We start from the raw sequence: 24,651 nt of genomic DNA on the forward strand, positions 1-24,651 counted from the left end.
TCTTAGAAGGATTCTTTTATAGTTTGTGTGCCTTTTCAGTTTTTTCCTACTGTCTCTGCCCTTGATAGAAGTAATGGGATGGAAAGCTGGCATTTTTTAGGCCTGATAATGAAACAAATGGGTATTTTGGAAGGATTCAAAAAGTGCCTTGAAATGAGATAACTGGCTCTTTCTTACATAGTTTCACTCATCCTTGATTTTTGTTGCTTAATCTCAATTGTCAACATGGATAATCAAAGCTTTGCCCTTGATTATCCCTTACAGTTTGGTTTTAATCAAGGTACTAATGCAAACTGAGTGCAGCCTGGCCTTTTACACTGCTCTGTACAGCTCTTCCCTAGTGCTGCATTATAAATCATTATAATAGTATTCCAGGTTTGCAGGGTTTGATTCCCCCCCCACCCCCTTTTGGCTTTCTTCATTCCTCTTTTCTTCTACCTCCATGATATATTTTGTGTACATGAAGGGCCCTGGGCTGCCAGTCTCTTAATTGGTTATTAGTCTTTTGTAATATGTGTAACTCAACACCCCAGAGGGGCAGCTTTTACTTACACCAGGAATTCTATTGGTTGCTGGGTGGGTACGGACTCAGACTCTGAATTACTCCTTCAAGCCAAGATGTGTGCCTAGGGAAGGTGGAATTTGGAGTCTGTGAAGACAAAGGCATGTAGATAACTAAAGATGAGGATGTCTGGGTCACAAAGTCCCCTCAGACTTTCAGCAGACGGTGGTAGGAAGATCATATCTTAAATTCACATGCCTCGTTTGAGCAACTCTATCACTTGAAAGCTCCTCAAAGGGAACAAACTTCTCCCCTTGCAGTGGGTAAAATCAGACCTGTGTTGGTGCTTTGTGTCCCCCCCTTCCCAGGACAGGTAGATCTTAGTGGAGCAGATATCCTGGCTCTTGCTGTTTGGAAAGTGTCATACAGGATGAGAGCAAATGGCCTCAAGCTGTGCCAGGGGAGGTTCAGGTTGGGCATCAGGAGGAATTTCTTCATGGAAAGTGTTGTCAGGCATTGGAAGGGGCTGCCCGGGGAGGTGGTGGAGTCATCATCCCTGGAGATGTTCAGAAAATGACTGCATGTGGCACTCAGTGCTATGATTTAGTTGACAAAGTGGTGATCTATCAAAGGTTGGATTTGATGACCTTGGAGGTCTTTTCCACACTAAGTAGTTTTGTGATTCTGTGAAAGTGTGCTGATGTGATTCTGACCAAATGAGAGGTAAAAAATGAGCAAACTTAACTGAAACAACAATGGATTTATGCAAATTGCTTAATTTTTAAATCCCCTCCCCGCTTTAAAAAAAAAATAATCTGATTTTCATTAATTCTCTTCTTTGAACTTTCCAAATCAGCGCTGTGAGTTTCATCTTATGGGAGTGAGGGGACTGCAACTACTGCAGGTTTTTTGAAGTTGTAGGTGCCAAGTAATAGCACATCCAGTGCTGCAGCCTCTCTGTAGCTCATGGCCTGCTGTTGCTCTAATGACTGCCTGAGACCTCATGTGCCTGGGGCAAAGTGCATCCTTTGTGTCGCTGCAAAGCCAGTCGTGGTAAATTCTTGCTAGAAGGTAAAAAGAGGAAAAAAAAAATTACAATTCAGATTGTCTGCAAGGTAATTGGAGGATTTATAATGCAAGCAAATAACCCTTGTGCCTAATCAGCAGAGAGAAGGCGACCTTCCTGCTTCAAAGAAGAAGCGCCAGGCAGGGGAGAAGATTATGTATACTTTGGTCTCTGTGCCACATGGAAATGACATCGCATCTCTCTTTGAACTGGATGCCACCACTCTTCAGAGAGCTGATTGCCTGGTTCCAAGGTAAAATAAAAAAAAAGGGAATGAAAAAAGGGCAGAAAATAGTGCTGCATTGACAGGGTTTCTCCCTGGCATTATGCTGGTGAGTAAAGCAGGAAAAAAAAATCAAACATGAGCAAGTATTATCCTCCCATTGAAAACTGAGGGGTGTTCATGGGTAAACAAGGGATGTATAAAACATGATGCTGCTGCTGTGACTGGGTAAAATAATTATAAGGATAAAACAAGTGACACTTAAAGAGCCTGTGAAGAGAAAAATAATGGGCTAAATATCGCACAGATATATGTGAGGGCAGAACTGAGCTCTGTGCACTGCTTGAAAAAACTGTGTTCCTAATAGATCTAACTGGATTGTTCCCAACAAAATAACGTGTGTCATGAACTGGGCTTCTGCTTCCCTGACAGATCACGATGCCACCGAAGACATTTGTTATTCAGATGAATTCAGCCAGTGGCTTCTGGGTTTTAATTGTCAATATTTGAAATTTTCAGCTGTGTTGCATAGCTGAGATTGGCTAGATAAGTCACAGGGTGTTGGCTGTGACTGAATGGGCTTGCAGACACTTGGGGCTAGTTGTTATGAGGGTGGATTTTAAAGCTGGGTACCCACAAATACTGCTGTATGAGGCTTTGAAGAGCGTTTGCTATGCTAAGTTTTGCCAGATAATTTGCTTACTTGAATGCTCAGAGCCCATCAGCGTGAAAGGGAGAGCGTGAACGAAGACCACAGTGAATATATTTGAAAAGTAAAATTCAGAGTTAAAATTGCAATTGGTTTCTCAGCCTTGCTTTTTGATAATACCACAGATTATCATATGGAAAGAATTTTGAAGGATCTCATGTCTGCTCTTTGTTCACTTGATTTTCAGTTGAGAACTGGTACTGTAAATGGAAACCCTGGAATGAGGGTTTGCAGATCATTATGGTGAAGCTGTGAAACCACGGTCAGCTTTACTTTCTGGCTTTTGTGCTGTGACAACTGAAAAGGGGCCGTTATTCTGCAGAAAAGAAAACAATGAAAGAATTGGGTTTATTCATGAAATGTGTTTCTATTCAGATGGGATTTTATAACATCTCCCTTTTAATTTTTTTTTCTTTGAAGAATATTTTACTCCTACTTAAAGCCAGCACTCTGCATAATTCCAAGATGCTGTTCTTGTTGCAGCTCTGCCTGTTGTTTGCTTTGTCCTCCTTTAGGAACTCCTATGTCCGACTGAGGCATTTATGCACTAACACCTGGGTCACCAGTACCAGCATTCCAATAGATACTGATGAGGAGAGGCCTGTGATGTTAAAGGTAAACACCTATATTTTGGGATTAAAATCCCAAACTCATTCCTCAATCTGTCTACCAGTGATCTCCCTTCTAACATAAAAAATATGCATAATAATCAGGATAAAGGTAAGAACACTCCTTGCCCACTTTAAACCAAAAACTGTTGCAGATTGGGACGTGCCAAACCAAAGAGGACAAGGAAGCTTTTGCCATTGTGTCGGTTCCTCTGTCTGAGGTCAGAGACTTGGACTTTGCCAATGATGCAAACAAGGTTTTAGCATCAACAGTTAAAAAGCTGGAGAATGGAACAATAACCCAGAACGAAAGGAGGTTAGTGAGTTTTATTTTTTTTTCCCTCCTAAATTAGTGTTTGGTTACTCATGACATCGTGACCTCACAATATGATGAAATTTGGTAATATCCTCATGGATGCAGAGGCAGTTGGGAGAGGACACTTCAGTGCTGAGAGTGTGAGCTGGCCACACCTACCACAGCATCTAGGCCGATTTGTGCATCTCTTCTGTAAAATGGAGATAAACAGCACTTCCCCAATTCACTGGCCACATAAATAAATGGGTAAATGTGTTTGTCTTAATTTCCTTTGATAAACCACTTCTGAGCTGCAATATGAGGGGTCACTGCATCTCATTCTCATGCACAAGAAGGCCATCCATACAACAGGCAGCACAGCAGGGCTCTTGATCTGTGTGAAGTTCATGTTCACCTCATATTCGTGCTGCAAAAGCCTCAGAAGGAGGTTTTAGTGTGACTGAGAAGCTGGCCCAGTAATCCCTTTGCTTTCTTGTTTCTATTTTCCCCCATTCTCTTTTCCTACCTTACATAATTTTGGTGTTTACCCCTTGTATTCATTCCCACTTGGGCTGTAGCACTATTAGCATGTTTGTTCTTCCCACCTGCCCCTGAATTAAGGGATTTTGTTGTAGCCAAATATATCCCACTGCCAGTGATGAAGTTCACTATTTGTCTTCACCTGCCTGTGGTTAAACTGGATATAAGACAGCTTCTCTAGCAGTGTTAATTTGTAACCTGTAATGCATCATATACAGGTCCTTTTTTTTCCCTGAAGATGTTAATTTTTGGTGATAAAACTGGATTTTTGCAGTCAGTTTCCAGTAGCAATTAGACCAGATGGTTTAATATCATAACAGGCAGATCTGTAATGGCCTGGGTGCTGATACTCAGCCTCGAAAAGCTGAGTAAAAAAAAAAAGAACCCAAACATCTTTTTACTGTCTTATCACTTCCCTGCTTAGATAAAGAGGAGTCCCAACAGTTTATTTCTGGTTGCTTCATCCTACATCTGCCTTTTCTGCTCTTTTTTTTCTTGGGGGACACACACACCTTGCTGTTCTGTATCAGTGGGCTGAGACTTTCTTGGCTCAGTATATATATGAAAACAGTTATATATGAATATATATATATGAAAAAGTATATATATGAAACAGTTTCTTGGGTCAGTAGGGAAATTATCTAGTGGCAGAATGTTTTTATTCCTCTACTGAGTCCATCATCTTGTTTCATGGACCCATGATAAGACATAAAAATCCTTGGTAGGCTGTTTAAGTTTCTTTTTACTGCTCCTGGGCCTTGAGGCCAGCTGGTATAGATTTTGCATCTCTGAATACTGTGTATCAATCCAGCAGCCTGTATTTTTCTCCTGCTTTCCCTCTGGTTGTTGTTTAATGCCTTGGTAAACAGCCCTGTGATTGATTTAAGCTTCTGCTGAACCAAGGCTTGGAATCCTTAAGTATGTGCCAAGCTTAACTTTGCAGTGATGGAAGTTCCATTTTGCCAGGTAAAGCTTGTTATAAACATGATTTTTGTTCTTAATGAATCCTGGCAAGTGTTGAATGACTATATATAATAATGATTTGTCTATTCATTCTAGGTTTGTAACCAAGTTACTGGAAGATCTCATTTTCTTTGTTGCTGATGTGCCTAATAATGGGCAGGAAGTTTTGGATGTGATCGTTACCAAGCCAAACCGGGAACGACAGAAACTAATGAGGGAACAAAACATATTGGCTCAGGTACATCCTACTGTGTTAATAACTTAATTGTGTTTGCAACCAGATTGTAGGAGGCAGTGAGGTGAGAAAATGTTATTTTTTGGGTAATGTGGCTTATGCCATGGTGTGTGTGTGTGTGTGGTTGGACTGGGTAAATGCGACACTACTGGGTCAAGGCTCATCTCTTGGTCCCTGAACCAGAGTGAAGTACGAGGGGCTGTGTCTGATGGCTTAATTTCATGTCATTCTCATGACTTTTAAGGCTACATTTGAGAGCAAAGTGTTCACAAAATTTGAAATAAGCGTGCAGCACTGTCCCAATCCTGCAAGTATTCCCCATATTGGAAAAATTCCAATGCCCTTCTAGACCTTTGGCTTTGTTTGTATGAGGGCAAACTTGCAAGTAAATAAAAATTAATGTTCTCTTTAAATAGCCTACTGAAATAATTAAAAAAAAGAGGGGAAAAAGATGAAATTGGACAGCAGTCAGTATTGTCTTCCTTTTCCTTTAATGTATCCCAAGTTAAGGCACTTAACAAACAGTGGTCAAAATTGGGAATAGCAGAAATAGAGAAAGCAATATCAGTCAGGTTGGTGGGAAATTTAAAGCTGAACACAAATGCATAAAGCTGTGATGTCTCAAATTGTGGCCCCACTTGCATTTAGTCAAGGCTGCTTAAGTTTAGCAGAAATCTGGGTTTGGTTTTCATTGTCATCGATTCTGATTTTGAGCAGATATTTGGCATCCTCAAAGCTCCTTTTAAGGACAAAGGTGAAGGATCGATGCTGAGACTTGAAGACCTGGGTGACCAGAGATATGCTCCCTACAAATACGTGTTGAGATTATGTTACAGGGTTCTCAGACATTCCCAACAGGACTATAGGAAGAACCAGGTCAGTGGTGTTGAGGGTAATTTTCCTCCTGATTCCTATAATTATATATCCTGGATTTGACATCGCTCTCTGCACTTACAAGTGGGATTCTGTGGTGAAAGGCCTGGTTTTTTGTACTGGTTAGTACTGTATGAATTGAAAGTTCAGCAACGAATATCACAAGTTCACCTTGTACTTTTACAGGCTCAGACTGAGACTGGGGTCCACTGATTCCTTCATGAGCTTCCTGCTCTTAAAAATATTCTCTTGGAGTCTGGACTATAAAGTGGGAAGTCTGCAAAACTATCTGTTTCTGTGTTTGTAGAGGGATGGCAGTAAATCAGAGCAGAATTTGTTCTGTCAGGTAGCCTGTTTTGCCACTGCTGGAGACTTCCTGTGAGCAAAAAAGATTTCAGAACATGGACTAAAGGGACTAAAGATAAAAGCTCAAACTGCTGTGTGTGGCTTTGTTTTCTTCCTAATGCTTTACAGAAATATTTTTGTCTTGGAGAGAGAGAAAGGAAGGAGGGAAAACTCAGCTTCTTAAACTCAGCTTCTTAAACGATATAAAAACCTTTTGTTTTTTTTCCTTTTAAAAAAAATTAGCTGCCATTTCTTGAATTTTGTATATATATTCGTGGATTCATTCCTCTGGTACATGAAAGAATAAGAAGAGTTGGTCGTCCCTAAGATGGAATCTGTTCCTTGCAGTACATATTTTAAGCGTTCAGATGTCCTTTTGTTCAGGCCAGCTCAGAGAGGAAAGTTTTGAGGGTTATTTTGATTAACTGAGCTGAATGCCTCTGGTTCTAAAATAAAAACATTACTGCTCAGCGGTTCACCATGGGAATTTTCCTTTTTTTCAGGAATATATTGCTAAGAACTTCTGTGTCATGCAGTCCCAGATTGGTTATGATATTCTGGCAGAAGACACCATCACAGCTTTGTTGCACAACAACAGAAAACTGCTAGAGAAACACATCACAGCTAAAGAAATAGAGACGTTTGTGAATTTACTCAGGAGAAATCGAGAGCCAAGGTTTGGTGTGGTCCACACAACTTACTTTTTCTCTGTTGATAGGTTTTTGTGTTTGCAGTAGCTGTGAATCTCCCTGCTATTCATTGCTCTGATGTCTCTTTCTCCCAGTTTTGATGTGGCAAACAGAAAAACCCACATAGAAAATATTGGTACTACGTGTCAGTCTTGGGGTTTGACCATGTCTGCGTTTCAGAACTTACTGAAAAGACAGTTTATACTTCATAGGATGGTTTTGAAAATTTCGTCTTACTTCAGATTGGGACAAAGAGATACAAACAGAAAGTTTAATTTCTCCTCTGTGAAACTGCCACTTGTGTTGTTTCCTCTGCCAATAATCTTGGTGTAAATTACACAGATGGCAGTTTTTCTAAGCTGTTATTAATACCAGTTTTTCTGCAGGTTCTGATTCCAGGTCAGACCTAGAGCAGTGAAGATCCCAGTAAATGTGTCCTAGACACAAATTTTGTTCCAAATGAAAAATTCTGGCCTTGAACTTCACTCATTTGAATTTTTTTTTTATTAGCTTTAGGTCAGAATATAAAAGAAGTGGATTTTTTCTTTTTTTTTTTAACTGGAAAATCTATTTTTATGGCTGATAGTAGATGGTCAAAGTTTCTGGATTTCTAAGGAAGCGGAACGTATGATATGTATGTGTGTGTGTGTGTGTGTCTGCTCATATCTGCTCCCCCACCAGCTCTTGAGCCTCTTGCCCGGTTTTGGCTACGTTTGCTAGGGGAGTGGTGGGCTCAGGGATACTTAGTTCCTAGAAGTGTCATGGAAAGAAGAACCTACATAGAGGGAACAAGCCCTTTTGATGTCTCAGTGAGGCAAAGGCTGCAGTACTGTTAATGCACACAGAGGAATCCATGGGAAAGAGACAAAACCAGATACCTCATGAATGCCCCAACTTTGAGGAAAGCCTCAGCCTGAACCTTGTTAAACATCAGAAGACCCAAGTTTGAGAGGAAAAATTCATAGGAAAACTGAATTCCTTGCAAAGCTTCATTGTTTGCGCTTTACATGGAATGACCTCTTTGAATACAGAGGTCCTATCTTCAGGTCCTCTGTGCCAGGTCTTCACTCTTCTCTGGTTGCCTAGAGTTCCCTGGAAGTGTTCAAGGCCAAGTTGGATGGAGCCCTGAGCAACCTGGTCCAGTGGGTGACACCCCTGCCCATGGAAAGGGAGTTGGAATTAGATAATCTTTAAGGTTGCTTCCAACCCCTACCCTTCTTTGGTTCATACTTCACTAGTTGTTGGCTGTGTCACTTCAGAGATTTTAAAAGGCAGCTTTGGAAGGTGGAGGTGTGGTCTCCTCCAGTGCAGTGGAGCTCCCCAGAGGGCACATGGCTGTCTCCAGCACAAGGAACATCTTCTTGCTACTTGGGTTAGGGATATGTGTGTCACCTGCTGGGGTGATGGGTGAGGGTGTGCGCTCTTGCTTTCAGTTCCTGACAAGCATAGTGACCTTCAGTGGAGTTCCCCTGCCAGCCAAACTTGAGACAGCCTCAGACTGCTCTTAAGTTCTGGCACAACCCTTTGACCTTTGATTTGCTGAGAAATGTCACGCTTTGGATATTTTTATTTTCTCTCCCTGACTGATTGTTCAGCACCACTCAGGGTGGCTCTCAAAGCTATTACTCATCTTTTTCTGTTGTGAGTTGCAAAGTATGAATTGGCAAAAGTTGTACGTCAATAAATATTGTGATTTGTGCTCCCTTGAGCATCCATACTCTAGTACTGGCTGCTAGGGATTTCTACTGCAGTGTTTCTGAGTAGTATTTTAAATCTCATTTTCTGTTGCATCTGTGTTTTTTTGCCTGCAGATTCTTGGATTATCTGTCGGACCTGTGTGTATCCAACACCACAGCAATACCAGTAACTCAGGAACTCATCTGCAAATTTATGCTGAGCCCAGGGAATGCTGACATTCTCATTCAGACCAAGTGAGCATCTGTAATTGGAACACAGCACCTTTTTGTTGCCTGCTCTGTTGTTTTATCTGTAGCAGTTTGCTGTTGGCTCCATTGTGAATGGTTTGTGTTTGCAGGCTGGTTTCAACACAAATGGACAATCCCTTGGAATGCCCAGTCATCTCAGATGACATGGATGAAGAGGAAGTGTGGCTTTACTGGATTGATAGTAACAAGGAGCCTCATGGCAAAGCCATCAGGCATCTGGCTCAGGAGGCGAAGGAGGGCACGAAAGCTGATTTAGAAGTTCTTACCTACTACAGGTAAAACTGTTTATTCAGACAAAGTGTAAACTCTCTGAAGCCTCCAGTGCTGTTCTTAGTCAGTTCATTTGCCAATATCAAAAAAAAGGAAACCAGGTCATACAGAAACTGGGATTAAAAGTTAATTTCAAGTTTTTCTTGCAGGAGGCATCACAGTTTCTGCTGTCTCTTCCAAGCAAAGTTAGAGTTTCTTTTGCTCATCACAGCTCTCTGTGTCTCTGTCATTTTGCATCTCACCTTTTATTTATTGGGCTTTAATTTTAGGTTGTGCTGCCCTGGAAGCAAGGCATGGTCTGAGGGAGGAGTGTCCTGAGGGTCTTGAGGATTAGGGGGAAAGGTGATAATGGAACAATTACATCGGTCTTATACCAATTGAAAACAAATAGTCCAAGTGCTTCAGCCTTCCATTGAACTGTTTCCTTTGACTTCCAGAGGGAGCCCAGTCTTCATGGGAGCTGGATCCTGACATTAGCATTTTTAATGGCAAGTCAATCCCTTGTTTAGCAAAGTCACTCTTGTCATTTTTGAGGCTTTTTACCAGCAAGGCTGATATTAGGTTTGTAAAACGAGATTTTGAGGGACAGCGTTTCATTTCCAACTGCTTTCTTTGAATACCACGTTACTACCTCTTTTTTTTTTCCTTAAGGTACCAACTGAACCTCTTTGCAAGGATGTGCCTGGACCGCCAATATCTCGCCATTAACCAGATTTCTGCCCAGCTCTCAGTAGACTTGATCCTACGGTGCATGTCTGATGAAAGCCTCCCCTACGACCTCCGAGCTTCCTTCTGTCGGCTGATGCTGCACATGCACGTGGACAGAGATCCTCAGGAATCTGTGGTGCCTGTCAAATATGCCAGATTGTGGACTGAAATTCCTACTAAGATCACAATCCATGAGTGAGTTGAAAGCGTTTCAGACTAAAGTACAAAAGCACTTTGTAGGGTTGGTCTCGGGACAAAATGGTTGTAGATGTCTAATGTCGACAAAAGGTGTTTCTGTTGCAGAGCACAGAACTGTTAATTAATGTTACTTTTGGAGACTTCCGTGGGTTTTATGTTTCACTCTGTTTTTATAAGTGTTTAGTTTTCCTTTTTTCTGTGCCTTGCACTGTAGGTATGATTCCTTCACTGACTCTTCGAGGAATGAAATGAAGACCAAGTTTGCACTAACTATGGAATTTGTAGAAGAGTACTTGAAAGAAGTTGTGAATCAGCCCTTTCCTTTTGGAGACAAAGAGAAAAATAAACTTACATTTGAGGTACTTCTCAGCTATCTACATCCTACTTACAGTATTCCTCATTTCAGCTAAGTTGACATATTTCAAAATAAAGGCAGTTGCAGAATAAATGTTAGTGCAAAATAGCCTGAAGAAGCACCGGTTCCTAATTTCAGTGTTCTTGGTGACGACTGTTACTGCAGAAAATTATATTCTTGTCTGCTGTCAAACAGCTGTATTTTTCCAACCCTTCCCACCTTCTCCTGAGGTGGTTGTGTTTCAGTGGAGGGAGAGGGGATATGTGGGAGGATGAATGGCCATATTCTCTTTCTTTCTACATTAGTGAAATAACATGTAAGGATTCTTCAGTATAAGTAAGTACTATTCTCTCTCTAAGATTTTACACTGAAGAAAATAACCTAATGCTGTGGTTTAAGTATTGTGTGAAATTCCTGACAGAAACTTTAGATAGGCCTAAATTTTCTGGATTCAAATAACATTGAATAAAGGGGAAATGCTTCCAGCTTTTATAGTTTCTCCTCCAACCCACTCCCAAGCTTTGTCACTCCTTCTTTTGGTCACCTGAAATCACCTCTGTTATTACCACAGTCATCTTATCTTTCTTCCGACTTCCATCTTCCCCACAGCTGCTGCCTCTTTAAATAATTCCCTGGAGTCTTTCTTCTTGATCTTATTTTCACAGATGCAATTGTATCCTTCCAAGCCTTCCTAAATCTCACCTTGGATTTGCTGTCTGCTGTAATTTGGCTGGCCAATTGTTTTTGTGTAACTCTGATAGACATTTAATGTCACCTTAGTCCAAGGCCCACTTAAATCAGTGGAGAGACTTGTGCTAATTTGAGTGCACTCGAGATCTGAATCTCTGTGGAAGCTGCCGTGTGAAATGTGGATTGCACAGCTGAACACCATAAAGGTTGTCAATACTTCCTTCATTTTTAATTTCTTTTTCTCATAGGTGGTACATCTGGCTCGAAACCTCATATACTTTGGCTTTTATAGTTTTAGTGAGCTCCTCAGGCTGACCCGGACGCTGCTGGCAATCCTGGATATTGTTCAAGTTCCTATATCATCCTACTTCGAAAGGCTGAGCAAGTTTCAGGATGGAGGTGAGAAAAGCAGCAAAATCTGTTATTCCAGTGTGCAATTAGCTTTTTTAGGTTGGAAATAATTTATGTTACATCTCATTACTCTTTCAAGGTTCTTTATTCACACATAACCCACCTACAGGAATGTATTGCAGGGTACATTAAGAAGGTTGGGTAAAAAGGAACCTTCCTGACTTGTGGTCACTGCCTTGGTGTTGCTGCTCCTTTGCTTATTTGCAACTGAATTTTCAGATTTTGTTCTGAGCCTCAGTATTCCTTGCAGTGAACATCCCAAGCAAGTTCAAACAGCATCTGCCTGGGCACAGTGGCACAAATGTTTATCAGTCATCTTAGCACTTCACTGAAAGGGGGAAAAGATGTTACTGGTGCCCCAATTGAAGAAGCACCAGATGGAAGCCCAGAGGAGGATCCTCTGCATGTGTTGGTCAGTTTAGAATATCCTTTCTTTAACCCAGGACTATCCTGTATAACCCACTGCCTTTTTCTTCCGTGGCTTTCAACTGGGTTGAAGAATGAGAGTGCCAGGAAGGTGCTGAAACTAAGTAGTTAAGTTTTCCTGTGTGACAGTCATGTGGGCTGAGGGTCCAGGAGACTGACTGATGGCAAATTTTGTGTTAATATGTAGCTGGTGTTGCCAGCCAGCTGGCTCACAGCACCAAAATGGATGAGCTGTCTTATTTGAAACAAGTATTTTGTATTTTCTCTGGGAAGCGTTTTCCCAGCTTTTGAGTTTTTCTAATCATCTTTCTACTCAGTCACTCCCACAGATGCCCTGCAGGAATGTGCTATCCCTCATAATGTTTTCCTTCTTTAAGGTTCACACACTCTGGGGAAGTTTAGACTGTCAGTGTCATCTCTGAACCAAGAAGTTTTATGCTTGGTTCTCTTGATCTTTCCTCCATCACTGCCAGTAGACTTTTCTGCAAACCTCTGGAAGTCTTTCCTGCAATGCAGTGCACACTAAGTCCTGCTGGAGCTGGCTGCAGTCCCTCCACAGCACTAGAGGAAAGACTGTATGTTCAGGCACTTGGAATTATGTTTTGCTTTTTTGTCCCTGAAAGACTGCATTGCAGATTCTCTTCTTAAATGGCTCTGGACACAGTTTGACTCCGTTGACACTACTGGCAACATGGAACATGCAGATGTGGTTCTTCTGTTGAGTTCTCACTCTGCCCAAGTCTTTAATCCTGATTATACATCTGATTCAATGTTTTTACTCACATTCATTACCCATAAAACCGTGTTTCATCCTTAATTCCCTTCTATTTCTGTTGAAGGGTTTCATTCCCCTTTCACACAGATATTCTCTCTGTTAGAAAACTGATTTGTTGGAACAAGTTACTTGTTTTATTGGTTACCTGTCTTGGTTTCTTATTGTCTCTTTTAACTTAAAATACCGGTCTGTTAGGCTGTTAAAAAGGATTAAAGTAGAAATTACCTAAGTCTGGGTTTTCTGAGGTTTTGGAAAATATGTTGGCATTTTCTAAAATCAGAATGGTCTGTTAATTTTTTTTGGAAAGTGTTTTCTTATTCATACATTCCATAAAATACAGACAGATGGATTGTTCCCTGCCCTCCTTCAGGATGGTGGGAACCCTCCCTCCAGTCAGGTAGGGGTGAGGGTGACTTCTTGCCTTTAAAAAAGGTCAGTATCCACTCTTCCATATTTCTCCAGACTTTAGCAGGTCCAATACTGTGTGTCCCTCCAATACATTAATGTTCTTGGGATGTGCAGGTTCACACAGCTTCTTTTTTTAAGGAAAACTACCTTCCTCGAGTTGCAAAACTCATTACATTTATGTTCTTTAAACAAACAAACAAAAAGCTAAGATTGTATCTGTTTTGATTTTGTGTATATGCTGCAGATATATGGAAGTAAGTTATAAGTTTGAGAGTTTATAAAAGTTATGGGGTTTTGTTTGGGGTTTTATGTTTGTTTGTTGGTTGTTTTGTTTGTTTTTTTTCTTTAAAGCATCCAATCAGTGATTACAAATGTCTGGGCATTAGCTTAAATCAGTAGGAACATATATTTCATTCTTTGAGCTTAGAGCTTTGAAGTGTAGCTCTAAACTCCAATTTTGACAAACACTGACAGCCAATCATGATGCTTGAAATTGGTTATAGATATAAAGAAATATGCTTAAATTTTATCAAGCATTAGAGGTGTGATCCTGTAACTCTAATGTGGGAAAGTGCTACTGAATACCAGCTTAGGCTCTGTATATTTTAATTTTCGTCACTATCTTATTGTAAATTTGCACAGAATAATATTAAATGTATATTTAACAGGGATATTTTGTCAATAACTGTACCAATTCAGAAATGCAGTTATTTTCAGATTCTAGAAAAAGTGACTTGAAAGGAGGCTTGACCAAATGAAAAAGTCATATGATTCCTATTCTTCAGCTGTAGCAGATAGAAGGTAGCATCTCTACAGAAGAATTTTGGTTAGGATTTATGTATTTCACATGCCTTTTAGTTTTGTTAAAAAGTAGTGATTTTCATGGGAAAATCAGTGCTGAATAAATTCGGGAACAGATTGGTTATACTGCCTTTCAGTTATGGCCATTGACTTGTTCCAGGTCAGTAACAACAAAAACTTCCAACATCTGGTTCCTGGAATGTGAAGTTGTAGGGAACTGCTGAGCTCAAAAAGCTGTAGTCAGGATTTTGGGAAATACATTAATGATGAGTGGAAGAATGTGGTGAGTCTTGGCTGTGGGAAACCTGCCTGGAGTTTTGCACCTCAAAATTGAAACAACCAGATGGTCAACCAGCAACCTGGAGCCTTCTTCCATGTTTAATATTTATTTCTTAAATAGACCCACTTATTTCAGTAAAACTACTTGCTAAGTAAGGAAGTATATATGACAAGTGTTGAACTGTTGAAGCAAATCTGCAAAATGGGATGTATTTTTAGGCTTAGTTGCATGAAGACTTAATTAACCTTTTACCTGAAGATGTCATTTTCCATGCTTTGCTTAAGTTTTGAGCCACCTTGGTGGCTGAGGTAGTCCTTGATATTTTGTGTGAGTTTTTCTCTATCTTGGTTCTGAAAAGATTCTAAACAGATCATGGGATCATGGTGTGATTTGGGTTGGAAGGGACCTTAAAGACCATTTCCTTCCAAACTCTTGCCATGGCCAGGTTACTCCAAGCCCCATCCAACCTGGCCCTGGACATTTCCCGGGATGGAGCAGCCACAGCCAACCTGTGCCAGTGCCACACCACCCTCATAGGGAAGAATTTCTTCCTAATATCCAATCTACACCTACTCTCTGTCAGTTTGAAGCCATTCCCCCTTGTCCTGTTGATCCTTATATTAATGTAAATGTTATGCCTTGCTTGCTTTAAAAAGCTTGATTTTAATGCCACTGTCAGTTCCTTCACCCAGAATTAAATTAGCATGCATGTAGTTTTCAGGTGTGACCTTATTTGACGGAGACAGATTGGGGAAAGTTGGCTGGAAACATTTGTGAGAAAAGATCCTGGAAAAAGTAATGATGTGTATTTTTGGAAATGCTTCTTACCTAGATTACATCCTAAAAATGAATTGACTTGAAAATGCTGCAACCAACTTCTTTTTTGTTTCAGTCAGTGTGTCTTAACTTTGAATAATTTTCATGGTTCTTTGAAGCTTTTTTCTGTTCCTTTTTTCTCCTTTTTTTAGATTCTAAAAAGAAATAAATATGGAGTTTACAAAATACTCCATACTTACAAAATACTCATATCCTAAAGAGGCATTTTTTTTCGTAAGGACAAAGGGAGGACTTCATTTAGTAGTGCTGTCTTTCTGGCACCTTTAAAGAACATTATAATCTCTTGCAGTTTTAATTAAAAGGTAAAGTCGTTGCTTTCCTAGTAAGTGCACCCTGCTGTATCATTCCAGAGTAAGGAACCAATCTGCCTTGTCCAATACTGCTGATTTAGTCTCTGTGAATTAAAATGCTCATCTTTTTCGAGGTGCTATTTGATCTTTCAAATAGCTGATTTTGGTCAAACCATGCAACTACAGCGTATGTCAGGTCTGAAAGATGAAGCAACATGATAGGAGTAGTAGGTGAGCTACACGTTTGTCATGTGGCTCAGTGCTGTTTGGTTGTTTGGGAATGAGAATAAGGACATGCAAGGAAATACATCCTTGAATTTGAGCTGCATATGTCTTGGGATGCAGGACACAGTGCTGGGCATCAACTGAAAAAGCCCTCAGTGGTGCAAACCTTATCTGCAGACTAAGTCTGTTCCTCAGGAGCTCTATGTAAGTGGCTACAATTTTCCTGAACCAGAGTCCACTGACATCAATGAGAGTCTTGGTTCCCTTTGCTGAGTCTTCTTGAACAAACTGGTTTTAAAAACTACCTGTAATAAGCTCAAATTACTCTTACGTCTGTGATTCTCCCATGAAATGTGTTGCTTGTTGAAATGAAATGCATGGAATGCATCATGAAAAGTGTGTGTCGTGCTGCAAGCTTTCATGGCATAGAGTCATAGAATGGCCTAGGTCGGAAGAGATGTGAAAGATCATCTTGTTCCAAGCCCCCTGCTATGGCAGGGACACCTTTTACTAGACCAGACAAATGCCAGGAGCTCAGTCCCTCAACTCCAACTGAGCAAGAAGCTGGGTAGCATTTTCTTCCAGCCCTCTTGACTGCAAGCAGAGGTGCATAGTGCTTAGAAGCACCAGTGAGACCACTGCTAGAACTGCCTTTTCTCTGGTTCCTTTGGGTCCTTGGTGATCCAGAAGGACCAGATTTCATCCATGACTATTAGAAATGACGCTGTTGTTTCTCAGCCTTTCACCCATGTTTGTTAGCTGCTCTTTTGTCTAGTTAACAATTGGAAATATCTTCTTGAAGCATACCTTGATTAGCAGAGCTAATGAGGCAGTGGCTGTCTGGCAAATTGGAGCAGTAATTTAAACCAGTGATTTATGAGAAAAGAAAGGTTACAGGAGGAAAAAAAGATTTAACCCTTAGGGAAGTTACCTGTGTCAGTCACAGATGTCTGCAGTGAAGCAACTTCAGAGCACTGTCAGACCAAAGGGGAGGTCATTCTGAGAGCTTAATTCTGTGGCATGAACCATTTCTCTTTTCCCCTTATTCTCTCCCTTATCATGAGCCCTGTGCATTAATGTGATTCCAGAGGCCATTGCTCTTCTAGGAATCAATATCCCTCTTACAGATGTAGCTCAGCTAGAAGGCTTGATTCCCATGATGCTTTTTACCTTCAAGGCTGGCACGGTGATGGATGTTGGTATTTTTCCTTTGCCTAATGTCCGTGGCATAAAAGCCATGCTTGACACTGCTTTGTGGTTTTGGGGATGGGCAAAATCAACAGAACCTGCAGAATGTCAGGAGGAGGTGAAGTTTGGTGGAGTTTCACCATGGCTGGGCAGCAGTGAATTTGTATACAAGAAGGGAAGGCAGGTCAGTGGAGGCTGGAGAGGCCAGAAGCCCTCAAGGGGTGGGTAGCAAATGTATGTGCATTGCATACTGTAGTTTTTCCTTTGTTTTGCCTCATTATTTCTGAGGACTATAAAATGTAGAAGTGACACCTCACCATGTGCCCTTAATGCCATGCATTAGGTTTTCTGGGAGGCTTACTTGAGGGTCAGCTAGTTATTAAGCGATGAAAAATGGTTTAGTGAAGACATAAAGTGTGATTCTTGGCCTGTTTATGGTAGGTTCTGAAATCTTTATGAACAAATTCTGTAGAAAACCTGTAAAAATTAATACCTCTTTCACAAACAGAGCTGTAAGGCTTAGTGCTTCTGGCAAATAATATACAGCTCTAAAGGGTTTGAAATAAAATGTGTTCCTTTAGGTGCTGAAGTATGGTTATTATATGTCTTAAAAATGGCTGTAACTTTTCATGCAGAAAAATTAAACTGCATGAAGCAATGCAGCCAAATCAGCAGAGGCAAAGAAATGTCGAGCTAAAGCTGCCACAGGGTTTTTAATTTTGCCCTTGGTAACCAGACATTACTGCACACACTGTTCCCTGCTGGAGGATCCCCAAGGACTGGTGGTGTTGTGTGCTTTAGGATGACACTGAAGCTTTAGGAAGCTTGTGGTGGAGCAATAGTTTAGGTCTGACTGAAAGCCACAAAGCCAAGGCTGCTTGGAGTCTTGCTGTTCTAAGTACTGCCTTAAAACCTGGTTGAACACACACTGGCACATGGGTTGAGACAACCTGAACCAGTTTTCTGCTGAAAACTCACTTTGATGATGGTAAAATTTTGGACTTTCAGCATCATGGCAAAATCTCTCTCCTAATGTGGTAGTAAGCTTGGAAACCAGCCTAAATCTCCCCCAGGACACTGGCAAAATTCAGGTTTGCCTCACCAGAGCTACAGTGGGTAAAAGTGAAATTCGTGGGGAAAAGTGGGACTGGCTGAGGAGGACTGGGAAGGCTTTGGGACTTGGTTGGTGGATGGGGAAGGAGGCCTTCAGGACCTCAGCATGACCCGGCCATGTGCGCTGGCACCCAGAAACCCCCCATGTGCTGGGCTGCACCCAAAGCAATGTGGGCAGAAATTCTTCCCTGGGAGGGTGGGGAGGCCCTGGCACAGGTTGCCAAGAGAAGCTGTGGCTGCCCCATCCCTGGAAGTGTCCAAGGCCATGTTGGATGGGGCTGGGAGCAACCTGGGCTAGTGGAAGGTGTCCCTGCCCATGGCAGGGGGTTGGAACAAGGTGATCTTTAAGGTCACTTCCAACCCAAACCCTATAGTCTCTGATTTTCTATGGCAGCTCCAATGTAGGTACTTACTTTCCAGAAGCATTGAACATCCAGCTTTTCCCATCCCTAATGAAGCTGCTGAGTGTTAAAATCTTTTCGAAAATATAGGCACTTTTCAAAATTCTGAGGAGGGAGATGAGCACTGTGGAAAACTGTTCAAGCTAAAAACAGCTGGGCAGTTTTGAAAACTGAGTCCTGGGAATCCATCTTTGACCCCTCTGTGTTGAGGAAGACTGAACAGCAATGTGAGCAAGAACCTACTGCACAGTTCTCTGCACTTTGTGTGAAATACCCCAAATTCTGTGGGTCCTGGAGCCCAAACTGAGGATTCTGCACAGCAATTGACTGGGAACAATTTGAAGAAAAGGCATGGATCGCCAGCTGCCTTTGACAGTTGTTTTTCCTACTGAATATGGTATTTTGTCACTTACCATCCATGCTGCATTGCATAGCAGATTGTTGTTTACTTTTCTATTCTGCTTTTAGAATTTTTTGCAACCAGTAAATGACTTATCAAGAAAATATGTTTATGTAGAAAATGAAGTGTCAAATTATCCACTGTTTCGATTACTTGGGTGGTTGCTATTTTTTTCCCATAATTGACTTCTCTGAAAAGCCTTTCTTCTCAGAGAGGTCGTTGTGTTGTCAATCGTGCCAAATTGTATGAGATTATGTGCTACAGTTTTGTGACAGAAACTGATACTCATTAGGAAGTTGTGATCACCGTAATAAAAAGTAATGAAAAGGAGATGCACAGTTGTCTTTTCAAAATATGACAAGCATTCTCTTCTTTCCTGTTCTTTCAGTGTCTGCCAATCTGCAGCTCCTTTAAATTACCACTTGTGCATAGTGATTTCTTTATGACTGACCTTGTGAGACTGTACATTCAACAGGAGACCTTCCTAATGGGTCCACTGCTTAGGGAAGGCTCTTGGCATCTGGCTTGTCTTGGCAGAGGGGAAGGGAAAATTGGAAAAAAGATCCATGGAGGTTGCCTTGCGTTGTTTTCCTCTGTTGGTCAGTCACAGCTCTGAGCAATTCTGCAGTGGTTTGCCAGTGAGGGAGGTGGTTGGTTGCACACACCAACATTGTGACATTGCAATGACCATTGTCTCCCTGCCATGCTTCACAGACTTATATAAACGTTAATACCTTGACCTCAAAGCAAACAACAAAAGCTGAGATCAGCAGGTTGAGGGTGGCAGTCCCACATGAAGGCACAGCTCAGGCTTCTCTGGCAAAGTGCACACAGAAGTAATCAGGGTTCTCATCTGCTTACTCTCTCTCCTGATTTAGCTCAGTTAACCAGCTGAGGCAGTAAGTTAATTTTTCTTTGGTCATTGGTATTCAGGAAGCACTTTGGAGCTTTGACTAAGATCAGGGCTCCCTTATTTTAGTCATTGTGTGCATATGTACTAAGAACTTAAATCTCTTTTATTGAGCCAGTGTATTTTGTCTTGCATTGTTGCAGGCTTAGCTGACATCGTCAGTCACTCTTTAAGCCTCAGTAACCTTCCTGTGTGCCTTACCTCAGACACACACACCCTTCCCTGCTGAGATAACTGTATTAAAGCCAAGAGGACACAAAAGCATAGCAAGGAGAAGCAGCTCACTAGCAAGACTGCTGTGGGCCCTCATGTTTGTGAGTGACAGATTTAAATCCATGCTTAACTCAGTCTAGACTTGCAAGGCTGGACAGATAACACTGAGCACTGTGAACACTGATTACTGGGGGGGTCTTTTGGAAGAGAAGCTACTGCCCACTCTTTATGTCCATGAATGATCCCCATGGCTTCTTTCATAGAGTAGAGCAGTTCTTCTCAGTGTTGAGACACATCAGCTGCCTCACTGCCAGCCCTGAATGTGCTGGTTGACTGCTGTCTGCTCCTTAGAGATGGTTACATTTCATCAGCACCCTACAAAACACGGTTGCTAAAATACCTTTCCTGAAAAGAAATACTGAATTGCTCCAGTTGCTGTAGCATTTCAGCTCTGGGAGTGTTCTCCCCAAGCCTGCTCTGAATTAGTTGAAAATTATAGTCAGAACCAAGCAGTTAGTTAGAAAGTTTTTGAAGATGGATGTACTCCTGACACCTTGTCTCACTGCTGTTGACAGAAATCATGCGGTATTGAGCCACGACCCGTTTCAGCTGTAAATAGTGAACTGGATTAAGTAGACTTTTCTCTCACTGGAATCCCTTCCTATGCATTAATGAACTACAATTTGAAATAGCAGGGATAATAAGCACCACCTTAATCATCCCTTGCTTTCCTGCTTCTGTTTGTTGAGAATCAGTTGCATGAAGGTCAGCAGTAAAGGAATGTTGTGGACAGAGGTTTATCCTTATTAACGAGGCTGTTGGGATTTGCACTGGTTTGTACCATCTTTGGCCACTGGTGTTCTGTGGCTAAGGGGAATGGACAGCAGTAATTTGTTTCTATCTCCTAGGTGCTTTTCTAGGCTCCAATATTACATTTAGTGCCTCACAGTCTTTGTTATTTCAGGTCTCTTACTGTCCTCTTTAGAGGCGGAGCAAGTGGTCTCCTCATTTATGGGGGTCATCCTGAAATGCAGAGAGAGTGGCTAATTCCGTGGTCATGGAGAGAGTTCAGTCCCCTTCCCTGCCATGCCTGTGCAGCACCCCAGTGACAGCTGAGAAAATAAGCCAGATGTGTGCTCTAGACAAAATCCCAGCTTGCTTTCTCCAGGAATTTGAGGTCCACCCAAGATGTTGTTTGACTCCTTATCCAAAAGACACAAAGTTCTTTGTTAACTTTACACCAAACAGACTTCAGTCTTAAAGGGTGAGCAGGAGCTTTACAAGATAAAGTGGAATTCTTCTGCCTCATTTAGGACAAACTGCAGTTTTATCTAGTTTTTGAAAAAATATCTTCTGGACTTGTCTTAGACTTAAGTGGTTTAATTATCATTTACCCCATTGAGTGAAGATATTTAATAAAGAATTCCTCAGTGTTCCAAATACCCTCTATTTATATAGAGGGAAAGGTCTTCTTTTGAAACCATGTTGTGATGACTTCTCAACTGAGATGTAAAGCCAGGGGTATTACAGGCCATGAAGCACCTATGCAATCTACAGGTCTTGTGATGGACATCAGCATCAAGGACAGGATGAAACGAATAATGTTATTTATTGTTGTTTGAAGATTAAGTAGATGCAGAAAGTCAGTTTAACTGAAGGTACTTGAAGGGTTGAAGGTCCTCTGCTTGGGCCTGTAGCTTTACACAGGTGTACTGAGTGGTGGTCAATGCAAATAAATGTTTAGCACACTGGGAAAAAGGGATTGGGGAGTGGGAGAGAAAGATATATCCATACTCTGTTATTCCCAAACTGTTTTATTTGATATGAAAGGAAAATGTACTGTTTTCATTTTGCCACAAGAAGGGTATTTGGAATGATTTTACTTACTTTATGCTGGTGTAAGCAGTTAGAACTTTCTGTGCCTGCCTAAAGTGAGGACCCAGCCCTTAGTTTGACTCTAGCTTCTTTTTCCTGACATCATGCAAACTCAGAAATACATTTCCTCCTCTCCTTTGTAGGGACTCGAAGTGTTATTTTCAAAAGACCAATTCAGAGTGATTGCACACCAGACCAGATGCTGAATGGGACCTCAAACCTGACACTAATCTGCCTCATTCACTTTGAAAAAGCGAATTCTTTGTGCCTTGTCCTTTTAAAGTCAGGGCTGAAGTCATCCTCTTTCCCTGCGTGCAGTACTTGAGCTCTGTGGATTGAAGAAAGAAGGGCATAAGAGGAGGATATTGCCAACAAAAATAAAATAGAGCTTTGGCTTTTACAGCAGATTGTCTGGGAAGAGGGTCTCTTCAGTGGGAGTAAAGCTTGTCCATGGCATGGTCATTAAAGTGTACTAAAAGACATACAAGAACTATTCAGGCTTCTCTCAGCAAAGATCCATTTCCTTCAGTCTTTTCTTTGGTGTAATCTAGGTCTTGGCACTCTTTCTGTGAAGAGATGCTGTCCTTCCCTTCCTTCCCTCCATTCATTCCTATCTGTGCTTTGCAAGAAAGGAATATAATTCATGTAGGTAGGTAGTGCAATATTCTCATTCATTCTTCTCCCCACCTTTGTTAGAAGATAGTTATCGATTCACTGAGATGCTTTTCACATCAAAATTCACTATAAAGACCAGTATAATCTGTGGGAACAGAGGTATTTCTTGGTAAATTTTGCTGAACCAGCATCAGTGATAGGTACCATTGCAACTAGACTGGATAAAGTTTCTGCCACATGAGCATAAAATAACTTTTTCCCTCATATATGACTGACTTTTGAAGGGCACTGTGATTACAGATACTAGTTTGACCTTCAGGACAGCCTTCAAGCCTGGCATTCTCCTGGGACTACTTAATTATTCTTAAAAATGGGTTAAACAAACTTCTCTAAGTTATTATCTTAGATGTAGGTAATATACCTTCAGGCAAAAGGAATGGATTAGGTGAACTACTAAGATTTCTTTAGCTCTACTTTTTATGATTTATTGAACATGTTAACAGAGCTCTGGAAATATTTTGGCATATTTTCCACCTGCTGACCTGGAAAGAATCACACCTGTAAGAAATGTCACCTCGGAAAATCAGTGTAGGAAATTTGTCCCTAAACCCCTGGGTAATTTGAATTAATTCCTTCTCCTGAGTTTGATCAGGAATTGAGGAGTTCTTATTCAGTATGCCTGTTGAGACTGGAAGGGGGTTTGATGACATGGGGATGTGTGTGATATACTCATGGCAAATATATATATTTTTGCTTAATGCATAGGAAACAACGTTATGAGGACCATCCATGGGGTAGGAGAGATGATGACCCAGATGGTGCTGAGCAGAGGGTCTGTGTTTCCCATCAGCACCCCTGATATACAGCCAAGCATTCACCCAAGCAAGCAAGCCAGCCCTGCAGACAGTGAAGATGTGATAGTAATGGACACCAAACTGAAAATCATTGAGATTTTGCAGGTAATAATGATTGGTGAAATGTTGCATAGCAAACATTTCACAGGTCTTGACTTATTCACATAATGGCAAATTCTTGCTATTCACTGGGCTGTTCACTGTAAAAATAACTCTTTGGTATGAGGAAGAATACTCCTCTGTGTGAACAGCACACATTTGCTTTGTGTATCAAATCCCAGTTTCTGCCTTGGGCAGTTCCCTACTTGTGCCCTGAAGGAATGTTTCAGTGTTTTCTATAAGTCCTGTGGATCTGTTGGTACCATTTTCACCTTTGAAGGAGCCCATTGGTTCTGACTTCCCATAGGTGATTTAGATTACTTCATTACTTCTCATCTGAAAGGCTCTCAATTGTTAGAGTATCCTCAGTACTGCCTTCTTTGATTCCAGGGCTCCTTTAGTTTAAAATTTACAGTGAAGGACAGCGTTATGAAGTAATCACCTAAATAATACCAGTCTTCTCTATTGCTTCTCATTTTCATTTGCTTCTATGACTGAATTTCTCTCCTTACTGCCTTGCTCTACTGATTGATGCCCGGGAGGATGATTCCAGGACCTTGTCCTGTGCACTCCCTGAGAGAATCACATTCTGTCTCATCCTTTCCTTTTCCACAGCACATTCAGTGCAAGAGCACCTAGGATTGGAGAGCGTTTAATCCTAATTTGTTACTTAACCTGTGGTTTGCTGGTTATGGATTTTAGTCACATGGTCAAATTACTGTACATTAGCAAGTTTTCATATGCTGGGTAAATCACAGTAAATGTGCATATATATGATCCTAGTTCACAAGAAATACAAAATAATTCAGTTTCCTTTAATATGCAATGAAGGAGGATTAATTTAAATCATGTTACCATTCATTATTACTCTAAAGAATATTTTAGATTTATTGTATTGTCATTCATAGCTAGTACAATGGTGATTAAAGCTATTCTATCTAAGAAATATTTCAGTTTATAATAATTTAATTCCCAATCTATCCTCCTATTGCTTTAAGTAAAGGCTTTTTTACTTACGAGTTTCCATTCTGCCCTCAGCCAGAATTAAACAGATGGCCTGAGAGACTTAGTTAACTATGTGTGGACTTGGAAAATTCTTAGTTTTAAAAATCTTACTTGTACAATTACAGGGTAACTTAATCATGGAAAATAAACAAGTCCTATTGCAGTGGGTCTGGGAAGTGTGTTTGGTTATAAACCAAAGAAACAGGTTGCCACCATTTGTCACCTTTCAGATGACCTGTTGCCTCAGCCGTGGTAAAGAAACATGTGCTTTCATCTCCACTGGTTATAAAATATGTTAAATGCTCTTTAA

The 24,651-nt window shown here is 41.0% G+C and overlaps 1 protein-coding gene across 2 annotated transcripts in view; it reads left to right on the forward strand.

Moving 5' to 3' along the window:
- ITPR2 (inositol 1,4,5-trisphosphate receptor type 2) overlaps positions 1 to 24,651 on the forward strand; it is a 237,783-nt gene that overhangs the window by 61,873 nt on the left and 151,259 nt on the right. For both annotated transcript variants that reach the window (XM_027693537.1, XM_027693538.1), the window contains 12 exons: positions 1,667 to 1,821; positions 3,016 to 3,115; positions 3,264 to 3,424; positions 5,003 to 5,144; positions 5,859 to 6,017; positions 6,863 to 7,035; positions 8,860 to 8,979; positions 9,084 to 9,269; positions 9,916 to 10,167; positions 10,385 to 10,529; positions 11,464 to 11,614; positions 23,149 to 23,342. In XM_027693537.1, the coding sequence (XP_027549338.1) occupies positions 1,667 to 1,821; positions 3,016 to 3,115; positions 3,264 to 3,424; positions 5,003 to 5,144; positions 5,859 to 6,017; positions 6,863 to 7,035; positions 8,860 to 8,979; positions 9,084 to 9,269; positions 9,916 to 10,167; positions 10,385 to 10,529; positions 11,464 to 11,614; positions 23,149 to 23,342 (1,938 nt within the window). The remainder of the gene's footprint in view (positions 1 to 1,666; positions 1,822 to 3,015; positions 3,116 to 3,263; positions 3,425 to 5,002; positions 5,145 to 5,858; positions 6,018 to 6,862; positions 7,036 to 8,859; positions 8,980 to 9,083; positions 9,270 to 9,915; positions 10,168 to 10,384; positions 10,530 to 11,463; positions 11,615 to 23,148; positions 23,343 to 24,651) is intronic.

The sequence above is a fragment of the Neopelma chrysocephalum genome, unplaced genomic scaffold, assembly GCF_003984885.1.
Source record: "Neopelma chrysocephalum unplaced genomic scaffold, ASM398488v2 Primary Assembly neopelma1_92, whole genome shotgun sequence".
Taxonomy (NCBI): domain Eukaryota; kingdom Metazoa; phylum Chordata; class Aves; order Passeriformes; family Pipridae; genus Neopelma; species Neopelma chrysocephalum.